Source organism: Salvia miltiorrhiza, chromosome 1, assembly GCF_028751815.1.
Source record: "Salvia miltiorrhiza cultivar Shanhuang (shh) chromosome 1, IMPLAD_Smil_shh, whole genome shotgun sequence".
In the NCBI taxonomy this organism is placed as follows: Eukaryota; Viridiplantae; Streptophyta; class Magnoliopsida; order Lamiales; family Lamiaceae; genus Salvia; species Salvia miltiorrhiza.
The window spans coordinates 59,214,891-59,234,705 of record NC_080387.1 but is presented as its reverse complement, the minus strand read 5'-3'; the positions used below and the strand labels follow the sequence as shown (position 1 = coordinate 59,234,705).

The following is a 19,815-nucleotide window of genomic DNA, read 5'->3' as shown; positions in this document are numbered from 1 at the left end:
AAATCACTCTAGAATTATGCAAATTAGTTCCAATTATGCTCAAATCATCAAAGAAAATCAAATTCAATATTTTTTTCACGGAAATCATCATTGGCATCTCACCAAAAAATCTAATGGAGCAATAATCATCTAAAAAACAATCACAAACACACACCACCAACCAAGCAAGATGAAACAATAAAGCCAACAAAAATAATAAAAGTGATACACATATCTACTCTCACCCCCCTCCCCCAAACTTATTACAGAACATAAGTTCGAAAATAAGTTTGGAGGGATGATGATATGTGTGTCACTACTCACAGAAACACATGCTCCATGGTGGTGGTATGAACAAGGCGCGAGTTCCCGCATATTCCAAGCTCAACACTGCACTAAACAAAGAAAACAAAGAAACAAAAAGAAACTAAACGAAAGGAAAACAAAACAAAGAAAAAGGTTGGGTTACCTCCCAACAAGTGCTTAATTTAACGTCTAGAGCTCGACGATACCTCAAAAACTCATGGAGGTCGGAAACAGCATTCTAACCATTGGAAGGTTTTTCTACTCTTGGGTGCCCTCTCCACCAAAACACTTCTCTTGGCTCGGACATCCTCCACAAGCATTGCCCCTTTTTCATTCTTATTCCGAAAAATCCGGAATTTCACTTTCTTCTTCTTGGGGGTATGGGTTTTCAAAGACCCCCCATCATACTCCAAAAACAAACACTTCTCAAAAGTCAGAACTTCTTTTGGTTTTGGAGTTTTTTTCTTGGCTTCAAACTTGGGGGGCTCATTCTTCTCAACCTCTTCATCCTCCAAATTTGCTAGAAAACTGTCAGCCAAATTAATCACTTCATTCTGGGGAACTTCCTTTGGTGGAGGTTTCTGTGTGATACACTCCTCCAAAGGATCCTCTACAGCTGCAGGAAAAGCTATCAGAGAGTCGATCATGTTGCACTCATCCAGCGGCGGCTCGGCTGGTTTTCTCATAGCATCATAGATAGATAGAGTCAATTTTTCATCATTGACTCTAAATGTGAGATCTCCATCCTGCACATCAATAAGAGCACGGCCGGTAGCTAGGAACGGACGTCCTAAGATCAATGGAGTATTCTTGTCCTCCGGCATGTCCAAGACTACGAAATCTGCAGGAAAAATAAACTGCTCCACCTGCACTAGGACATCCTCCACAATTCCCTTGGGATATGTGATGGAACGATCTGCCATCTGCAATGCAATAGAGGTAGGCTTGATATCTCCAATCTCCAACCGGTTGAAAATAGAGAGAGGCATCAAATTGATGCTAGCCCCTAAATCACAAAGAGCACGAGAGAAATTCTGTTCTCCCATCATACAAGCGATGGTAAAGCTGCCAGGATCCTTTTGCTTCAATGGTAGCTTCCTTTGTAGCACTGCACTGCATTCCTCGGAAAGATTAATCGTCTCATATTTCCCCAACTTCTTCTTGTTGGAGACTGCATCCATGAGGAACTTGGCATAGCCTGGCATATCTCTCAAAGCATCAAGTAAAGGAATGTTGATGTGAAGCTTTGAAAACATCTCCATGAACTTGGCTAACTTCTGATCCATCTTTGGCTTTGCTAGGCTATTCGGGAAGGGTGCTACAGGCTTGTACTCTGGCCTGGGAAACATAGGAGTAGGAATAGGCTTCTTAACAGCAGAGGAACTCGACGCCTTAGAAGTAGGCGGCGTATCGCATACAATCGTCTCCAAATCATCCTCCTCAACAATCTCGACACCTTTTCCCTTGCCATTCCTGTCGTCTCGCTGCTCTGGATGATCCCGCTGCTCTGGATTCCGCTGCTCTGTATGACTTTGATATTGAGTCCCGCTCCTTAGAAGAATCGCATTACACTGATTTTTAGAATTGATTTCAGTGTTGCTAGGAAACTTTCCTGGTGTGTGCTGCGCAGCTGCTTGGTTGGCCATCTGACCAACTTGAGTCTCCAACATCTGTACTTGCTTGGAAAGTGCTGAAAAATTATTTCCAATATGACCCACTTGAGACTCCAAATTGGTCATCCTTGTATTAACAGTTGTCTTCATGATAGACATCTCTGTTAACATCTGCTGCATCATATCCTCCAGTGATACTTTCTTCGGCTCATTTATAACTCCTCCGCTAGATACAGAAAATTCAGGTGGAGGCTGCAAAGCATTGTTCGGATTGCCGTAAGAAAGGTTAGGATGCAGGCGTGCTCCTGGCTGGAATTGCTGCTGACCCTGCTGAAATTGTTGACCTCTGCCATGCATTCCTGGCTGTCCTCGCTGGAAATTCCCATAATTTCTGCCATTCACATAATTGACATCTTCCATGCCTAACGGGTCTATCACAGCTTGCTCATGACGTCCAACATTCAACGCACCAATTTTTGTAGTTAGCTCTGCCAGCTGTGTAGCCATCGCTGCCTGTTGAGTAACCATTGCTGCCATAGGATCAGAACTGGAAGCAGCTGCCACCCTCTTCAATTGTACTCTTTCTACTGGCCATTGGTAGCTTGTAGAAGCCATACTCTCTATGATGTTCCAAGCCTCTGAACTGCCTTTCTGAAGCAGAGAACCTCCTGCAGCTGTGTCCAAATGCATTCTTGTACGCTCTCCACAAGCATTGTAGAACATGATAATGAGCGTGCCTTCATCAAATCCGTGGCTTGGGCACTTTCTCAACTTCTCTTGATACCTCTCCCAAGTCTCCGCTAGCTTTTCTCCATCGTACTGTTGAAACTACACGATGTCCATCTTCAGTTTCAACGTAAGTCCAGGCGGATGAAACTTGCGTAGGAATGCATGTGCCAAATCCTCCCACACGATATTTTCTCCCAGCTGCAGCGTATGATACCACGACTTCGCCTTATCCCGCAGTGAGAAGGGAAAAAGACGAAGACGGATAATGTCATCGGGGACACCATTCATCTTCACCGTGCTACACAGCTCCAGGAAATGCGCCAGGTGCGCATTAGGGTCTTCGATCGCTTGTCCACCATATTGGCTCTGTTGGACCATCGTGATCAAACCCATTTTTAGCTCAAAGTTGTTAACGTTCACTCGTGGAGGCTCCTGATACACATATTGCGGAATGAACGCTTCATTGATGGCTGGTTGTTTCTGAGCCTCTTTAGCAGCTTGAGCGTCTAACAGCTGTTGCAGCTGCTCCTGTAGAGCACGAATTTGTTCATTAGTAGCCATCGTATGCAGTGCCTGAAAAAAAAATGAGAATTAGAAAAATAAAAATAAAAATAAACAGTAAACGCCTGAAGTACTACTAAGTCCTATCGAAAATATTAAAGCAATTTCTAAAACAGTCCCCGGCAACGGCGCCAAAAAGTTGATCACTAATTTCTTAATTAGCAACAAATACCGCAACTAACACGGTGCAATTGTAGCAAATAATCAGTAACCGAGTATCGTATCCACAGGGACTGACACAACGAAATAACTCTAGCTATCTCCTAAACAGACTATAACAGTAGACAGGCAACAAAAAGTAGGAAGGTTTGATTAGCACTAAATTCAGATAACAACAAATAAAATAAGGTAAAAACTCAAATAATAAAAGACTCTGACCCTAGGGATGTACTTTTACTAATTAACTACATGCATTTAATCTATTGATTCAATTACCAATTTAATCCAACCCTGATGAGAGATCACATAACTATTCACAAGCTTCTCTAACGAACACCTATGAAAGTAGATTAATTTACCCCCTTCACATTCAAGACTCCAAGGAATAAATTAACTCCCAAGCGTACACAAAGAATAGCTCCCTATAGTTTCACCTATCCCATTCAAGTGTCAAGACTACTACTATAACATGCATTCCTGAATCGGCTGAACAATTATCGCATTCAAGACTCAAACTGAACAGCTAGACATGTAAATTATTGGCCAAATAATTCACAAGAAATTAAGCACCAGGAATCATGAATCACAAGTTGGAGGGCAAATTGATATCAATAAATCATACACACATAATTAATCAGCTATGTACAAACACTAGGTTCAGATTAAAGAACTAGCCAAACATACTAAAATAAATCATAAACATAATTAAAAAGAACACAATTGAAAGAACTGAATTAAATAAAACTCTGAATAAAACAATTGCAGCGGCTTGAATCTTCAATCTTGTGGAAATCCAATCAAAGCTGTAAAAATTGGAAAGCAATAATAATCTAAAGCTATGAAACTGAGAAAATAAAGTTGGGAACTGAAAAAGGAACCCTAGATAGGTCAAAAGAAGACCTATTTAAAGTATCAGGGTAAAATACAGTGTTTGAAACCCAGAAGAACTCTAAAAATCGGAAAATCTCGCAAACCCGTCAAATTCGGCGGTAACCGTTTAGGTCGCCGAATTTGTGCTGAAAAATGGCCAAATTCGGCGCTCGCCGAATTTAGAGCTCGCAGTACAAATCTGAAACAGGAATTTCAGCGACCAACTCGGCGGTCGCCGTTTAGGTCGCCGAATTTCTTCTTCAAGATGCCCATTTTCGGCGACCAACTTGACTGCTGCGCGCAATGTTTTTGTTTCGGCCATAACTTTCTCGTCCGAACTCCGATTAATGATCCGTTTATGCTCACGAACTCGTATCGAGACGAACTAGAACTTCTATTTCTGGATATTGTTCCAAATTCGAAGTCATTAAACCTGAAATTTCCTTCAAAGTTGGAGTAAGAATCATGTTTCACAAGATAAAGCAAATTAAGCACAAAACAACTATCAAACACTCAATTTCCTATAAAATTAATATCAAAAGAACATTGAAAACCATGGAAACATGAGTTTTATCAGTGATTTTGCCAGGTTGAGGTAGTAAACAACTCTAACCCTGACTATAGGGTTATGTACGCGATAGGGACGCCATCGATAGAGGGAAATTTGATACTTAACCAAAAGAAAATGATTTTTGGTCGAATCCCTAATTCACAGACTCTATAAACAAAGTACGAATGAATACAATTACTTGTTTGGAGCTATGAATTATAGAATATTTAATTTGAAGGTTATGGGTATAAAGTGAAATAATTACTCCCTCCGTCCACCAATCTATGTCATACTTTCTTGTTTGGTCCGTCCACCAATTCATGCCCTACCCATTTTTAGTAACTATCTGTACATTTTTTATTTGGTGGGTTCTCATAAACAATACTCCATATGTCCCACTAATGAAGACATATTTTCCTTATTGGGTTGTCCCAATAATAAAGACGCTTTCAAATAAGGAAATAATTAGAGCTTAAGATACACTAATTAATTATATTTTAATTAAGGTATAAATAAGAAACAAAAAAAAATCCTACATCTATTTTCTGCTCTATCTCTCTCGGCCTTTCCGCCTCCCTCACATACAGGCGCCACTCTCTTTGTTTCTCTGCCTTCTCCGGCCATCGGTGCCGCCGGCGTCGATGCCGCGCCACGACCGCCCCTGTCCGACCCCTCTCTCTTTCCCCCTCTCGGTTCTCCGGCCGAACAACCGCCACCCATCCCCCTCTCTTCTTCGGCGAATCTGAGGGCTAGGGTATGGCGCGACGGATCTGTATCTAGTGGCTAGGGTTTGCAAGGCGGCGGATATGGGGGCTAGGGGCTAAGGTTTGTTGGGGCGGCGGATCTTTGAAGAGAAGGAGCAGAGGCGTTCGATTTTAGGCGAGAATCCTCCGCCTTGGTTCTGGAATCCTCCATGGCCGCCGCCCATCACCTTCACCTCACTTCACCATCGCCGCCACCGTCTGTTTCATGCCTATGAAGACCTTGATTTTGGGGATTATTTCTGATTTGGGGGTTCCAAATTTGCAGATTTTTTCTGATTTGGGGTATGATTTTGGGGATTATGATCGAAGGGAGTAGGGGCGAAGGGAATGGGGGTGACCGGGGACAGCGGCGATGGCTTGCCGGATCAAAGAGTGGTGGTCGGTGGCGGCGGTGGTGGTTGAATTTCTGAATTTTAAAATTAAAAAATCAATTTGAAATGGAAAATAAAAGTAAATAAATTCAATAAACAAAAGTTAATCAACTACACTAATAATGTGGGTCACAACACTTTATCACCTAAACTGTCTCTCCTTAATCTTCGTGCTCAAATGAAGTATGTCTTCATTATTGGGACGGAGGAAGTACATTTTTTCTTCACTCTACTAATAAACAATACACTTTTTTCTTAGAGACCATTACAAAGTAAATAAAAATATGTGTTTGTGTGCATGTATTGAATATTGATTAATGCCCAAGACCTGAGGTCCTGCGTTCGAGTCATTCGTCGCGCAGTCTTTAAAGTTTATTTTTTTATTTAATTAATTTATTAAAAATAAATAAATGAATGAAAAATACACATATGTGATTAAGCAAATGCTGGATTTTTCATCTAGGAGACATGAAGCATGACTCTCACTAAATGACTAAATAAATAATAAAAGTATATATTGCGTCTAATAAAATTGTGATGATAATATTAAACCTAACAACGTTGGGTTAGGCCATAACCATTGTTAGTGCCCAAGATTTGCAGGTCATTTTCACAACCAAATACTGCTTTAGTTTAGCACCAAGATTTCTTCACTCTAATCTATCTATCTGCCCTATTAAATCAACCCAACCCAATTCTCTCGCACCTTCAAATTCATCACAAACGCTGCAATCGTGCGTCAAGCTCCCGTTACCGGATTACTCTCTCTCTCTCTCTCTCTCTCTCTCTCTCTCTCTCTCAGTAGTACTCTTCAATTCTGGGTTTCTTTTGTTTTATCGAAAGCTATATTTTTAATCTCGCTTCTATGTAATCCGGTATTTTCCCTGAAATTTCCACTATTTTTCCCAAAAGCGCATCTGGGCTCCTTTATAATCTAAGTTTCTCTGTTGTTTTCCCCAAAATATCTTCAAATTTCTGAATTTTTCTGCGAATTTGAATCGAATTCCGGCTCAAATGAAGGTCCACCCGGTGCCCGGTAGACGCAACATCACGCTGCGATACGACATCGCATCGGTGCTAGCGCAGGCGAGCATCTGCCGCCAGAAGAAGCTGCGGCGCCTGCCGCACATCTTCGCGAAGGTTCTGGAACTCCCCCTTCATTCGGACGCCGACGTTCTGGTCGTGGAGACCCCCGACTCCCTCATTTTCACCGCGTCCGCGGACGGAATCGGCGGCGGCGTCAGGGCCGACGCGGTGGAGATCTACCCTGGGGTTACCAAGGTTGTCATAAGGGGGAGTGGAGTGGTTGATGTTTCTGGGACTGAATTGGAGCTCGATTTGTGGCGGTTTCGGCTCCCGGCCTCGATGCGGCCGGAGCTCGCCTCGGCAGCCTACGAGGACGGGGAGCTGGTGGTGACGGTGCCCAAAGGGGCGGCGGCGGAGGCGGAGGATGAAGGTGGCGCGCTGGTGGAGGATGTTGGAGGTGGGAGGTTTGTTTTTGTACAGTAACAAAAGGGAATTTTACTTTTACCTCATCTTTGTTTTCCACTTTTACTTTCGGAATTTTACTTTGTTATGTTGAAATGCACAAGCTTATGTTTTTCTTTTAATGAAGTGAAGATTATTGAAAGAGAAAGAAATGAATGGTTGTTTTTGTGCTTGGCTTATGTTCTCGCATCATTCTTATTATGATTAGTTTGTGAAATTAAGCACATTCAGGTGCATCCACCTTAATTAAATCCTAATTGTGACTAATAGACTATATATAGGGATTAATAAACCCTAATTGGGGATTGGTTGTGCATCCGGATGTACACAAGCTTTTGACATGTGAAGTTTGTCAAGCTTGTGCTTTTTCTTCCTAATGACGTGAAGTATTGAAAGAGAATAAGTAATGTGTGTTGTTGTGATTGGTTAGTGTTGGTAGATTGATATCAAGTTGTGTTTAGTTTCTGAACTTTGAGTGAATCTGGTCGTTGGTAGATTTGTTATGTTCTTGGAATCTTTGGATCGTGGAATGTTAGAATAAGTTTAGAGACAATATCTTTAGTTTTGTGTTAGTGGTATTCAATTGCAAAAGCTTCACCGTTTTGGGATGGCTACATCTTGTGTTTGTCTTTGTAGAGGATTTAGTAGGGTAGAATGTAAAATAGTTGTCTTTGGTTCATCTGGTGACTGCATCATTTGATAGCCATATTGTTCTTTGAGATGTTTGGATTTGAATCCGGAGCATATTAATCTTTATAGAATTCCATTTTAATGAGCCTTTTTGGTATGGCTATGCCTTTGTGCGAGGGTGAGACGCTACATAAGAAATGGTCGGTGTAGCTCAGCTGGTAGAACTGAGGACTGAAATCCCTCGTATCACTGTTGCGGACACATTGTCAAGTCATTCTTGTATATAGATATTTAATTGATATGAAGTGAGATATATGTATATTGATTTCTAATACTTTTCTTTGATGGATCTTGGCAAGATACTCCATCTATTTTAATAGCCAATTTGTCTTGGTTGAATCAGCTGAACTTAAGTCCTGTAGTTGTCACATTGCAGTTAGTTGTCGATCGGAGTTCCATGATCATTGAACTGTTTGTCTCTGATATGTTTTTGTGGAACTGGTTTTAGATGCCACCGTTCTGTCATCTATCTAAAAATGGCACATGTTGCAATGCAAATTGAATTATATTCTTACCAAATTTTTAAAAATTACTGTCCATTGAAGTTGTGAAGGGGCATCATGTTGCTGGGAACGTATTACCCCTTGTTATGTGGGGTGAGAAACCTTTATCTGTACACCTTGAAAGAGCCATCTCTTGCAGTCATGCCGGTGCTGTCACTACGTTGCAGGTTAGATGATGTCTGTTTTCTGAATCCGATTTTTATGGTCTTCATTGCTTCCATCTTATGTCGTATCATTAGATATGGAAAATCTCTTCGTCGTTTCCCTGCACTCCCTGAAAAGGGTTGCATTGGTCGAATTGTTGTGGCTCTTTGCTCACGGATGACTCGGTCTTCATGTAGAACCAACATAGATAATCTAACATAGTCGATTTACTTGGGTGATGGATTAAAAGATTTGAGTATTTGAAGGATCATATGATGAAACAAGTTCAAGATTGTTGAGTCCATAGAAGTATGTGGTGAATTAGATTATAGCTAGATTCACCACAATCTTCATTCATTCTAGTTGATGTGCCTCCTCTCTTATATAGATTCTTATCATGTTTTGGTATATTAAAATGTTCATGGACAGGATCTTGTATTGGTTGAAGGATTTTTTTGTTGTGTTTATGAGTCTCATGTGCTGTCTTAATCTTTGGGATAGGGCGTGGGGTCTTGAATTTGCCCCTTTTCTTTTCTGCATCATCTTTTTGTCTCTGTGTATTTTGTGGCGTATCCTTGTTGTGTCATTTGTAATTGGGATAACTCGTCAATCTTTGGAATTTGTAAATACGACATGATTGGGAATAGTTTTAATACTCGACATCATATTAAATATTTTTTCAATTAAACAAATAAATTGTTAAACTGCAATTTTTTCTTTTTTTCTTAAAGGAGAAAATTATATTGACTACCCTTTGGAATTTATATCTCATGATGTTTTTTTATCTTCTTGAAAATTACAAAAAGTATTTATTATCTATCAATCGCACGTAGCACTATCCACACAAAGGTGGAAATACTACCCCCATAAAAGTGGAAAAATTACACCCTATAGAATTTATATCTCATGATGATGAATTATTATCTAATCAATCATAAGTAGGCGAAACCACTAACCACACAAAGGTAGGAATATTATCCAAATAAAAGTGGGAAAATTAGCGAAACCATTCACACAAAGGTGAGAATGCTTTGGGATTACTATCCACATAAAAGTGGGAAAATTATACCACTAACCACACAAAGGTGGGAATACTATTCACATACAAGTGAAAAAATTACACCGCAGACAGGATTGAATCCAAAATCTCTCACAAATGAGAGTCTTTGGGTGCTTTAGCTTTGCCACTTGAACTAGGCCTCATAGACGTTATTATAAGGATTGTATGTATTAAGCATATGATATGTGTGTACAATATGATGCTTTATAATATGTGATTGCGTGCATTATCATAGTGGAATCTAAGATAAATAATGAGATCTAACCTTGTGACCGGTAATTATTTTGCCCCATTAAACTTCATTTGAATGAAACAAAATTTTAACCACTTAATCTTACAAGATTTCTCGATGTAATTTAAGTATTTATAAATGCGAAAAAAATTTAAGAACCTGGTTATATATTGTTTCTTTTTTTATTTTTCAAATTGAGAATTGTCTACTAACTGCGACATTCTTGAATCTTGAATCTTAATATTAAAATTAATCTCTCGTTCATATGTTCCACATACGACTTATCAATTTACATATGAGACACTATTACACAGCCCTAGTGATTCGGGTCCTTTAATTATTATCAAAGTGCATGTGTTTCATTTTTTATTGCATCTATTTTTTTAGGCGTTTATTTATTACATCTATTTATGAATGTGATTGAGATTTAATTATGTTAACGGATGCTAAACAGTCACATTGTGACCACCCATAATTTATTTAAATAGAATATAATTTAATTTATTTAACTTATTTTTTAAAATAAAAATAAGATTTATATATTTTATTGTATTTTCTATATTGTAGTTATTTTTTTACAATTTTTGGCAACCTTTTTATTTTTATTTAAAAAATGCAAAAAAATAAAAATAAAAATAAATACAATGTAGAGAATATAATAAAATAATTAAATTCTATTTTTATTAAAAAAAATTAAATAAATCAAAATTTTCCTTATTATACTAGTTTGTGGATGTCCACAATGTGGCAGTATGGATTTATTGTAACTAGTAATGGTGTAAAGCATAGTATGTGGAAAGTTTTAATATACACAATTGAATAATTGTAGAAAATGGAAAAGATTGGCAAGAAAATTATTTCCACATTTCCAATCTCTTTGAACAGAGCGGCATAATTGTGAAGATTCATAGGTAGGAGAGGATATATGTAGCTCTTAATTATTGAGTGTTTTGTGGTGGGATATAATCATTTTTACGTAGTTGTTTGGTTCAACCCTTTTCTTGTGGTGTTTAACTTTTAGTTTTCCTCAAATATGTGCTGTTTCCTAAAAAGAATATTAGACAAATTAGCAGAACATTACAACTTGTACATGGATGCATCATGCATGTACAGACTTAATTGTAGCAATCAATTCCAAATCGTCACATACATTGAATAGGCGGCATTAATTCCTTTCATATCCCAAGTAAAGGTAGAAATTTTAAAATAAAGAGTAAACTTATAAAAAAATACCACATTTTAAAAGTGATATGTTTTTAGCCCCTCTTTAAAAACAACTCTTTTATATATTAAAATAAATTAAAAGACTAAAATACCATTTACAGTCCTCACCACTTTAATTTTCACGCAATATTATACGTGTCCACGATCATGATCACGATGATGGACACGATCATGATCACGATGGGGCCCACGATCGTGTCCACCATCGTGTTCACGATGGGCACGATCGTGGGCACGATGGTGGACACGATGGTGAACACGATCGTGGGCACGTGTTATATTGTGCGAAAATTAAAGTGATGAGGACCGTAAATGGTATTTTAGTCTTTTAATTCATTTTGGTATACAAAAGAATTATTTTTAAAAAAGAGCTAAAAAAGATACTCCCTCCGTCCGCCAAGATTATGGCAATTTGCTTGGACACGGGATTTAATAAAATTTGTGATGATTTTGATGTGGTGGAGAAAGGGTCCCACCACTTTATAAAATGAGTGGTTGAGATTGAATTTTGAGTGGTTTTTTGTAAATAAAGAGTGTTAGTAAGGATAAAATATTAAAGAGGATGGTGGGACCATTGCCATAAAAGGAAAGTGACATAATCTTGGCGGACGCCCGATATAGTAATTGTGATATAATCTTAGCGGACGGAGGGAGTATCATTTTTAAAAGGTGGTATTTAAAATCTTGAACCCCTAAATTCCTCTTTTTCATCTGTTGCTCATCGTCTTTTATTCCAGCATTAATGTCCTTTGATTAAAAGGTTGGGTTTTATTCAGCAATTGACATCTGTTTAAGTGACTCTCAAGCACATAGTTGCCAACATAAAAAAGTACAAAAATAAATATTAATCTTGCGTTTTCTTTAATTATAAATTTATCACGAAAAAATAGGGTATAAAATATTTCTTCCTTTTTTCCCCCACCCTTTTGTATTCCTCATTTTGCAATATGAAAAGATAATATTATCACACTAATTATTTTATTATAATATTACTCTTTTTAAAATGAAAATAAGAAAAAAGAAAGGGTAAAAAAAATTATAAAAAACATGTGATGAAAAATAAGGAATTTAAAGGAGGAAAAAAATATATCCCTCTATTTTTATAATAAACTTACCATCAAAATAAACACCTCCTAAGAAATTACTCCGTATAAAGAATTTATGCGCAGACATGAGTTCAATAATCAAGATTCAAGAGTTATGTGCATGACAGTTGGAAGTTTGGAGGATTTTTATAAACGCATGCCTGGTTGAAAGAATTAAACATTTTTATTTATCAGTGAATGCAATAAAAGCTGAAACATATTATTAGAATATTTGAATTGCAATCGTAGAGACGCGAAAACTTTAATTAAATAAATTGTTGCAAAAATCAAGTAGCTACTGGAAGCACTAGGACACTGAACACCCACCAAAATTGATCAATTCCTAAACTTATACACATTAAATATCACAACTTGGAATACTTACTAATTTCAATCAAAATAAATTATTTAAGATTGGATGTGTTATGAGTTATCCAAGAAGCAAAAGAAAAAGAAAAAATGACATTAAAGAATCTCCAAGTGTAGGTTGCTACGTCGCCGACGTGTACCCTTCATGCCAACGGAGCAGCAACCGCTTAACCACCGCGCGCCACCGCAAACTTTATTTTTCCCACCGCCGAAACTCCATTATCAAATAAACCTATATATTGTTTTGTCCGTTTCAACGTGCAAAGACAAAAATTACTGAATTTCAATCAATCTACTTTCTGTTTCAACAAATCATGAGTCAAGGACAGCCGCAGAGGTCGCCGGAGCCCGTCAAATACGGCGACGTCTTCAACGTCTCCGGCCAACTCGCTTCGCAGCCCATCACCCCACAAGATGCCGCCACATTGCAGGCGGCCGAGACTGCCGTCTACGGCAAGACCATCAAGGGTGGTCCCGCCGCGGTCTTGCAATCAGCCGCAGACTTCAACGAGCGGTGCGGCGTGGTTGGCCACGACGACATGACCGGCGCCGTCAGAGACCGCGGCGCCACTGTTGCCGAAGCTGATGTCGGCGGCTACCGTATCGTTACCGAAGCTGTTGGTGGACAAGTAAGTCTTTATAATTATAGAGTATATACTCTACAATCCTCAATATTTGATAAATATTCAAGTTTTGAAAGTGTTTCTTATTTAATCACAATAACTCACTATGATATACTACTATTTTAATTAGCTGTACTCAAATGTTAAATGAGTTATATATAGAAATTTAATATGATAAATAAAATTATACGCACTAAACCGGAAATTATAGTACATGTTGCATTGTAGTATGCATGATTTAAGCATGTTAATTATATATGTGGATTGAGAGGTTTAATAGAAAAATAATAAAAACCAAGAAAGAGAGATTTGATCTAGTTTCTAATTACAGGTGTTGGGGCAATACGGTGTGCCGTTGGAGATGGAAACTGATCACTCTAAATCTACGGTGGCGTCGGGAGATGATGACGCAGTCACCATCGGAGAGGCGCTGGAGGCAACAGCCCTCTCCGCCGGAAACAAGCCGGTTGATAAGAGTGATGTTGCCGCGATACAGGCGGCGGAGGTTCGCGCCACCGGGCTCGGCCACGTCGTGGCCGGCGGCGTCGGAGCGGAAGCCCAATCTGCGGCCGCACACAACATGCAGACCACGAGGGATGAGGAGAAGACCACGCTCGCCGACGTTTTAACCGTAAATCGGAATCTGAAAAATCTGATTGATTTGGAGATCGATTTTGTTGTATAAATTTATGCGCGATTGATTTTGTAGGATGCGAGCGACAAACTGATTGGGGATAAGGCGGTGACGAGCTCAGATGCGGAGAGGGTGATATATGCGGAGCTGAGGAACAAGGATGATCCATCCACGAACCCCGGCGGCGTCGCAGCGGTCGTAGCAGCGGCGGCGAGGCTTAATCAGAAGTGATGTCAGTTTTCAGCGGAAGTGAAGGTTGTAATGGTGATACTGAACTGATGGGGGTGGGAGAGTCGACAAGCATCTTTTTTGTATGTATGTATATATGCTGCATGCTTGCTAGTTTCTGTTCCATATCAACGAACTGCGTTTTTGGTTTAATCTAATATAAAATTAACGGACTCGCGCATTTGTATGTTTATATATTTCGTTTGAAGCTATATCTCCAGTTGCTTTATATTAATCTCTCATTTGCATATAAACAAAATTGGAATTAATTTCAACATCGGTGGCGAGGTTTATTCATCGGAATAGTGGGTAGTTTGTTTCCAGAAATTATTATGCAAGTTTTACAGACTTGTGTGTTATATAATTTCTGAATGCATGAAACAGGTACAAATATTGTTGTGTTCCTCATATTTGTGATGGGGCAAAATTTAATCCTCAAATTTTAACTAAAGAAAGCAACAAAAAAAAATACTACACCAGTAATAACAAAATTGGAAAAAGCAATAGCCTGCACAAATGTTTTTTTATTTTTTAGGCGATACAAATGTTCGAAGGCGATATCTTTTTACATCGGTTACAAATTTCTAACACAAACGGGTAGTGATGCTGGATAATTATCGGGGTTCAATCAACACTATTATAATCACATAAGATAGGGACAGAAAAAAAAAACCCAATTCAACCTCAAAAGGTAAGTGCATATAAATAATTTACCTGATTGTACAAAGATAAAAATAAAAATTATAGGAAGACAACAGAAATTGACGATCACAACTGAAATTGTTAATGGAAGCTGAGCTCAATCAACACCAATTATCACAAACATAGAGCATATTGGTAAACAAAATCACAAATTCTAATGACAGTCGTCCTAACCAAAATGCGCTGACAAAACTGAAGCAGTATCCAAAATTCAAATAGAAACCATTAACAATACCAAACTCAGCAATATATATGTGATGGAAAGCCTAGATATCCAGGATAAAGACACAGAAAAAAGATTCTCATCGCTTCTTTGAGACACCAACAGTCTTTCCCCTGCGACCAGTAGTCTTGGTGTGTTGACCACGCACACGAAGGCCCCAATAGTGACGGAGACCACGGTGGTTCCTGCAAGTATTCAATAGGAAATACAAATGTTAGGTGAAGAACGGCTTGCAAATGGAATGAAAAATGAGTGATGTTTGTCGAATCTAAACCTGATCTTCTTCAATCGTTCAAGATCATCCCTGAGCTTCATGTCCAAGGCGTTGGACGTCACTTGAGAGAACTTACCGTCCTTGTAATCTTTCTTCCTATTCAGAAACCAGTCTGGGATCTTGAATTGGCGGGGATTTGCCACAATCACCATCAAGCTATCTAACTCAGCAGCAGAAAGCTCACCAGCCCTGTCCAAATTATATCAAATGCGTTTACACAGATTCCAAATAGAGCAACATCGCCAACCTAATCAGATATCGGGAGTAACTCATATACATAACAGTAAAACTTCAATACGTACAGGCAACAAACATGCAGATAGAAGAGATCTACATGACTTTGTATGAATCCAATTCAGCATGACTTGTATATAAATCATAATTAATTACCTGTTACAATAATTAAAAATATTACAATAAATTATCATGTGTATTTTGATTTCCATTAAAGATATTTTTGAATTTTGAACCATCTAGGTCAATGGTCCGGACCAAAAACTAAGTCCTCCCAATGGTAGAAACGATTCTTATAATGCAGTTCATTGTAAATAAAATTCCCTCTATTTGGGATTTCAGATTTTACAAGCATTTTTCCCCTCTGCTATACAATTGCCACAAATATGAAATTGTGTGCTCAAGCTTAGGTGCTGCTCGACAGCAGAGTTCTATTTCATATTTCAATTAATAGAATAGATGGAAAAAAATTGCTATGTTGGAATGCAACTGTAACCTTAGCCCTCCCACAGCTACAGAAGGTGATTAGAAAATTCAAAGATACAGGAGATTCAGTTCAAAGTGATGACTTTCACTTATAAACCAGATATATAAGCATCCTATTTCAGTGCTGTAAGCACACAGACATTAATCATCAAAAATTTCGAAGTAAAATCAAGTTGAACAGAACAAGAGACCTATAATAAAGAAGAGTATAAATACTGCAAAAACTAACACGTCTAACACTGTTAGTCCAGTAGTCCAGTGAATCAGAAACACAACTGAAGCATTCAGATTAGAGAGAGATTGAAACCTCTTGTTCATGTCGACATCAGCTTTCTTACAGACAATGTTGGCGAAACGGCGGCCGATACCCTTGATCGAGGTCATGGCGAACATGATCTTCTGCTTGCCATCGACATTAGTGTTCTGCACACGCAGAATGTGCTGAAAATCCTCGTTTGCAACAAGTGACTGCAAAGTAAACAGTTAGTACAAACAAAATATCAAAGAATCAGAAATCGGTGAACAACATATCGTAGAAATCAGACAGAACTACGGCGAATTTAAGGAGAAAAATATAACGTACAAATCAGACGAAATTACGGCGAATTTTAGGAGAAGAATATATCGTACAAATCATGGCAGCGAAGACGTACCATTGCTCTAGGCGACTAGGATTCTCGGTGTCTCTCGGTGCCGACCAAACTCTGATGAAGAAGTTCAAGAACCCTAATTAGAAACATCACATATCCTTATTTATAAGAACCCTAATCCCATATGACGGGCTGGACATTGGGCTTGTAAATTAATTGGGCCGAAACTTTTGCCATGTTTAAAAAATAGGAAAGGGATAAATTTTAACCAAATTCTTTGATTTCTTAGATGCATGTGAAAACAATAAAAAATTGAGTGATTATGAATTAATATTAAGGAGTACAAAAGGGTACGTATGAAGAATATTGGAGGGGGTGTTTACTTTGGAGAATTAGTCTTGATTAATAATAATAGTAAAATTAAATTTTTATTTACTTTGATGAATTGTAACTTTGAGATATTTCAAAGTCTTTGATGAAAGAATGAGATTGAAGATATTCTACTCTTAAGAATAAAAATACTCAATCACACATATCTTACTAAAGGGATGTTTATTTTGCATGATTAATTATATGCAAAACTAGTTTGAATGAGATAGAAGTTATCGAGAGCCTTGAGATATCCCAACATTGCAATCCATCAAAATAAACAATGATTAACCTTACTATTTGTATTTATCAAGATTAGTCCTCCAAAGTAAACACCCCCTAATTATATGAAAATATTGGTCCAATAGTAAAATTAATATTTGAGATTAAAATTTTAAAATTTGAATTCAACATTACATGATTTTTATTTATTCGTTCACAAAACAAAACAATAAAAGAAAAAATCGAACATTAAAATGATTTTTAGTGCAATTTTGTTATAATTTGATTCTAACTCACGGTCATCCGCATTATTGTCGAGGTCTTCAGGTCACCTTGCGGCTTCCGATTATGGTCCATTGGATTTCTTTTTATTTTCTAATTAAGAAAAAATTAAAATGACGTCGTTTTAACCTATAAGCTTGCCATCATTTTAATTTTGTCATGCTAGTTTTCATTTGGGGGAATTAAAATTTATGAGAAAATTTAAAAATTCTCAAGGTATATGAATTTTGGCACCAATTTCATAGTATCTGGAAAAATCAAAATTTGACTATAATGTATGAATTTACAGCCAATTAATCCTATTTTAAATACCCTAAATACTAAAAAGGTGACGCGATAACAAAGTATTTAAAAGTGAAACTTATGTACTTCACCTTTGAACCAATTTAAATATTATAAGTTGTAAGGCTAAAGTTTCATGGGTCGTATAAAAAACAACTCAATCGTTTAAACTTAATGATCAAGTAGCAAATCTACCCCTAACGTTTATAACAAAAAGCAAATAGGTCTTTAACGTTATGTTTTATGCAATTAAGTCCCTAATGTTTACAAATTTTTAACAAATTGGTAAGACGATGAAGCGCAGTCTGTTGGTAAGACGCTTATCCTCCAATCAATAGGTCGGGGGTTCGAGTCCATAAATGAGAATATGCACTCATATAGCAATATTGAGGATTTGAACTCAATATTTGGCCCTCCATCTTAAAAACACAAATTTTGGTCATTTTTTTACCGTATTGCCCTTAATTTGTGCGGACCGAATTTGGCACAAATTATAACATTAATGTCAAAAGTTCCAATTTATTTAGTAATTTTTTGTTTTGCTTTCCGTTGGTACTTTTGATACAAAATAAAAACATTAGTGCCAAAAGTACCACCTAAACCCATGCGCCCAATCCGAATCGATACGCCCAAATCAAGGGCAATACATTTTGAAATTACAAAAAATGGCCAAAATTTTTGTTTTTAAGATGCATGGTCAAATATTGAATTTCATTGCTCAATATAATTATCTCAAAAGTTGGTTCTTTCCCTCAATCTAACAGTTGTGAATGTTGGAAACTACTTGCCCCAATTTATGAATGTTCGGGGACTTATTTGAGTTTTAGTGTAAACATTAGGGATATGTTTTTGTTACTTAATCAATCAAAATCTTAATCTAACAGTTGTGAATGTTGACCTTCTTCCACAAAATCTTGTATTTTTTTAGATCGATACAAATATACTTCCCTCGTCTCAACGAAAGCGGTGCGTATATTCCTTTTTGAGCCGTCCCAACAAAAGTAGTGCATTTTCTTTTTTTGGTAATAATTTACACTACAAATAATGTGGCATCACACACTTTTACACATTTTTATACTACAATCTTATTCTCCTTAAATCTCGTGTCGAAAAGAAGCGCACCGCTTTCGTTAGGACGAAGAGAGTACATAATAAATATATTCATGTAATATATATGGAATTAAAAGACATAAATTAGGAATTCAGAAAAAAGAAAAAAAGAATGATTAAGTAATAAAAACACACTGTAACGTTTCCACTGCAAACCAAATAAGTCCCTAACATTCACACTTGTCACATGTTAGACGGAGAGACTTATTTACCTCAATTTATGAACGTTTAAGGACCTATTTGCCTCAATTTATAAATATTAGGGACTTAATTGCACAAAACATAACGTTAAGGACCTATTTGCTTTTTGTTATAAACGTTAGGGGTGAAAAATAGAAAATAAAACAATTGAAATATATGAGGACATGATGCATAACTAAATAACTATCAAATTAGTAAACTACTGTACCTAATATAACTCGTCAAAATTTGAAAAAAGAATACGATTTCAACCCAATTTTGAAATAAGTAAATGATCTTTCTATAAAAAAATTGAATGTTATTCTTGTTTGCAGATTTAGTAATTTGAGCACACGATGTGTTTAAATTGTTGGATTTTTTTTTATTGTAATATCAAAAGAAGATGGGTTCGGAAAAAGTAGAACTATCGAAATAAGACATATCACGTGTACTAAACTCTCTGTATTACCAATTAATTTTAATGAGAATTGGATTTGTTTCACAAATGTCTTTCTTTCTTTTTTTCTTTTTTTTTTGAGAAATGTTTTACAATGATTTAGTACACAACAACAATTTCTCGGAAGCACATCTGCAAACGATTATGAAAAACAAAGTATTAATGCAATTGGGAGTTCGGGAGTCTGGACTGCATTTTGATGTACTCTGGAAAAAAAATAAT

The 19,815-nt window shown here is 37.2% G+C and overlaps 3 protein-coding genes across 3 annotated transcripts; 2 read left to right on the top strand and 1 right to left on the bottom strand.

Annotated features, from left to right (window-relative positions):
* Positions 1-6,449: 6,449 nt before the first annotated feature.
* Positions 6,450-7,542, top strand: LOC130999298 (uncharacterized). The gene has a single exon (XM_057924810.1). The coding sequence runs from the start codon at positions 6,917-6,919 to the stop codon at positions 7,409-7,411; it is 495 nt and encodes a 164-aa protein (XP_057780793.1). The 5' UTR covers positions 6,450-6,916; the 3' UTR covers positions 7,412-7,542.
* A 5,183-nt stretch (positions 7,543-12,725) lies between these two features.
* On the top strand, positions 12,726-14,375 carry LOC130999280 (late embryogenesis abundant protein D-34-like). Its single transcript, XM_057924792.1, has 3 exons — positions 12,726-13,326; positions 13,652-13,951; positions 14,030-14,375. Exons 1-3 carry the CDS (start codon positions 13,012-13,014, stop codon positions 14,183-14,185), a joined length of 771 nt encoding a protein of 256 aa, XP_057780775.1. The 5' UTR covers positions 12,726-13,011; the 3' UTR covers positions 14,186-14,375.
* A 568-nt stretch (positions 14,376-14,943) lies between these two features.
* On the bottom strand, positions 14,944-16,906 carry LOC130999289 (40S ribosomal protein S18). Its single transcript, XM_057924802.1, has 4 exons — positions 16,755-16,906; positions 16,409-16,569; positions 15,382-15,570; positions 14,944-15,292 (listed from the first exon to the last, which is right to left on the bottom strand). Exons 1-4 carry the CDS (start codon positions 16,755-16,757, stop codon positions 15,187-15,189), a joined length of 459 nt encoding a protein of 152 aa, XP_057780785.1. The 5' UTR covers positions 16,758-16,906; the 3' UTR covers positions 14,944-15,186.
* Between the last annotated feature and the right edge of the window lie 2,909 nt (positions 16,907-19,815).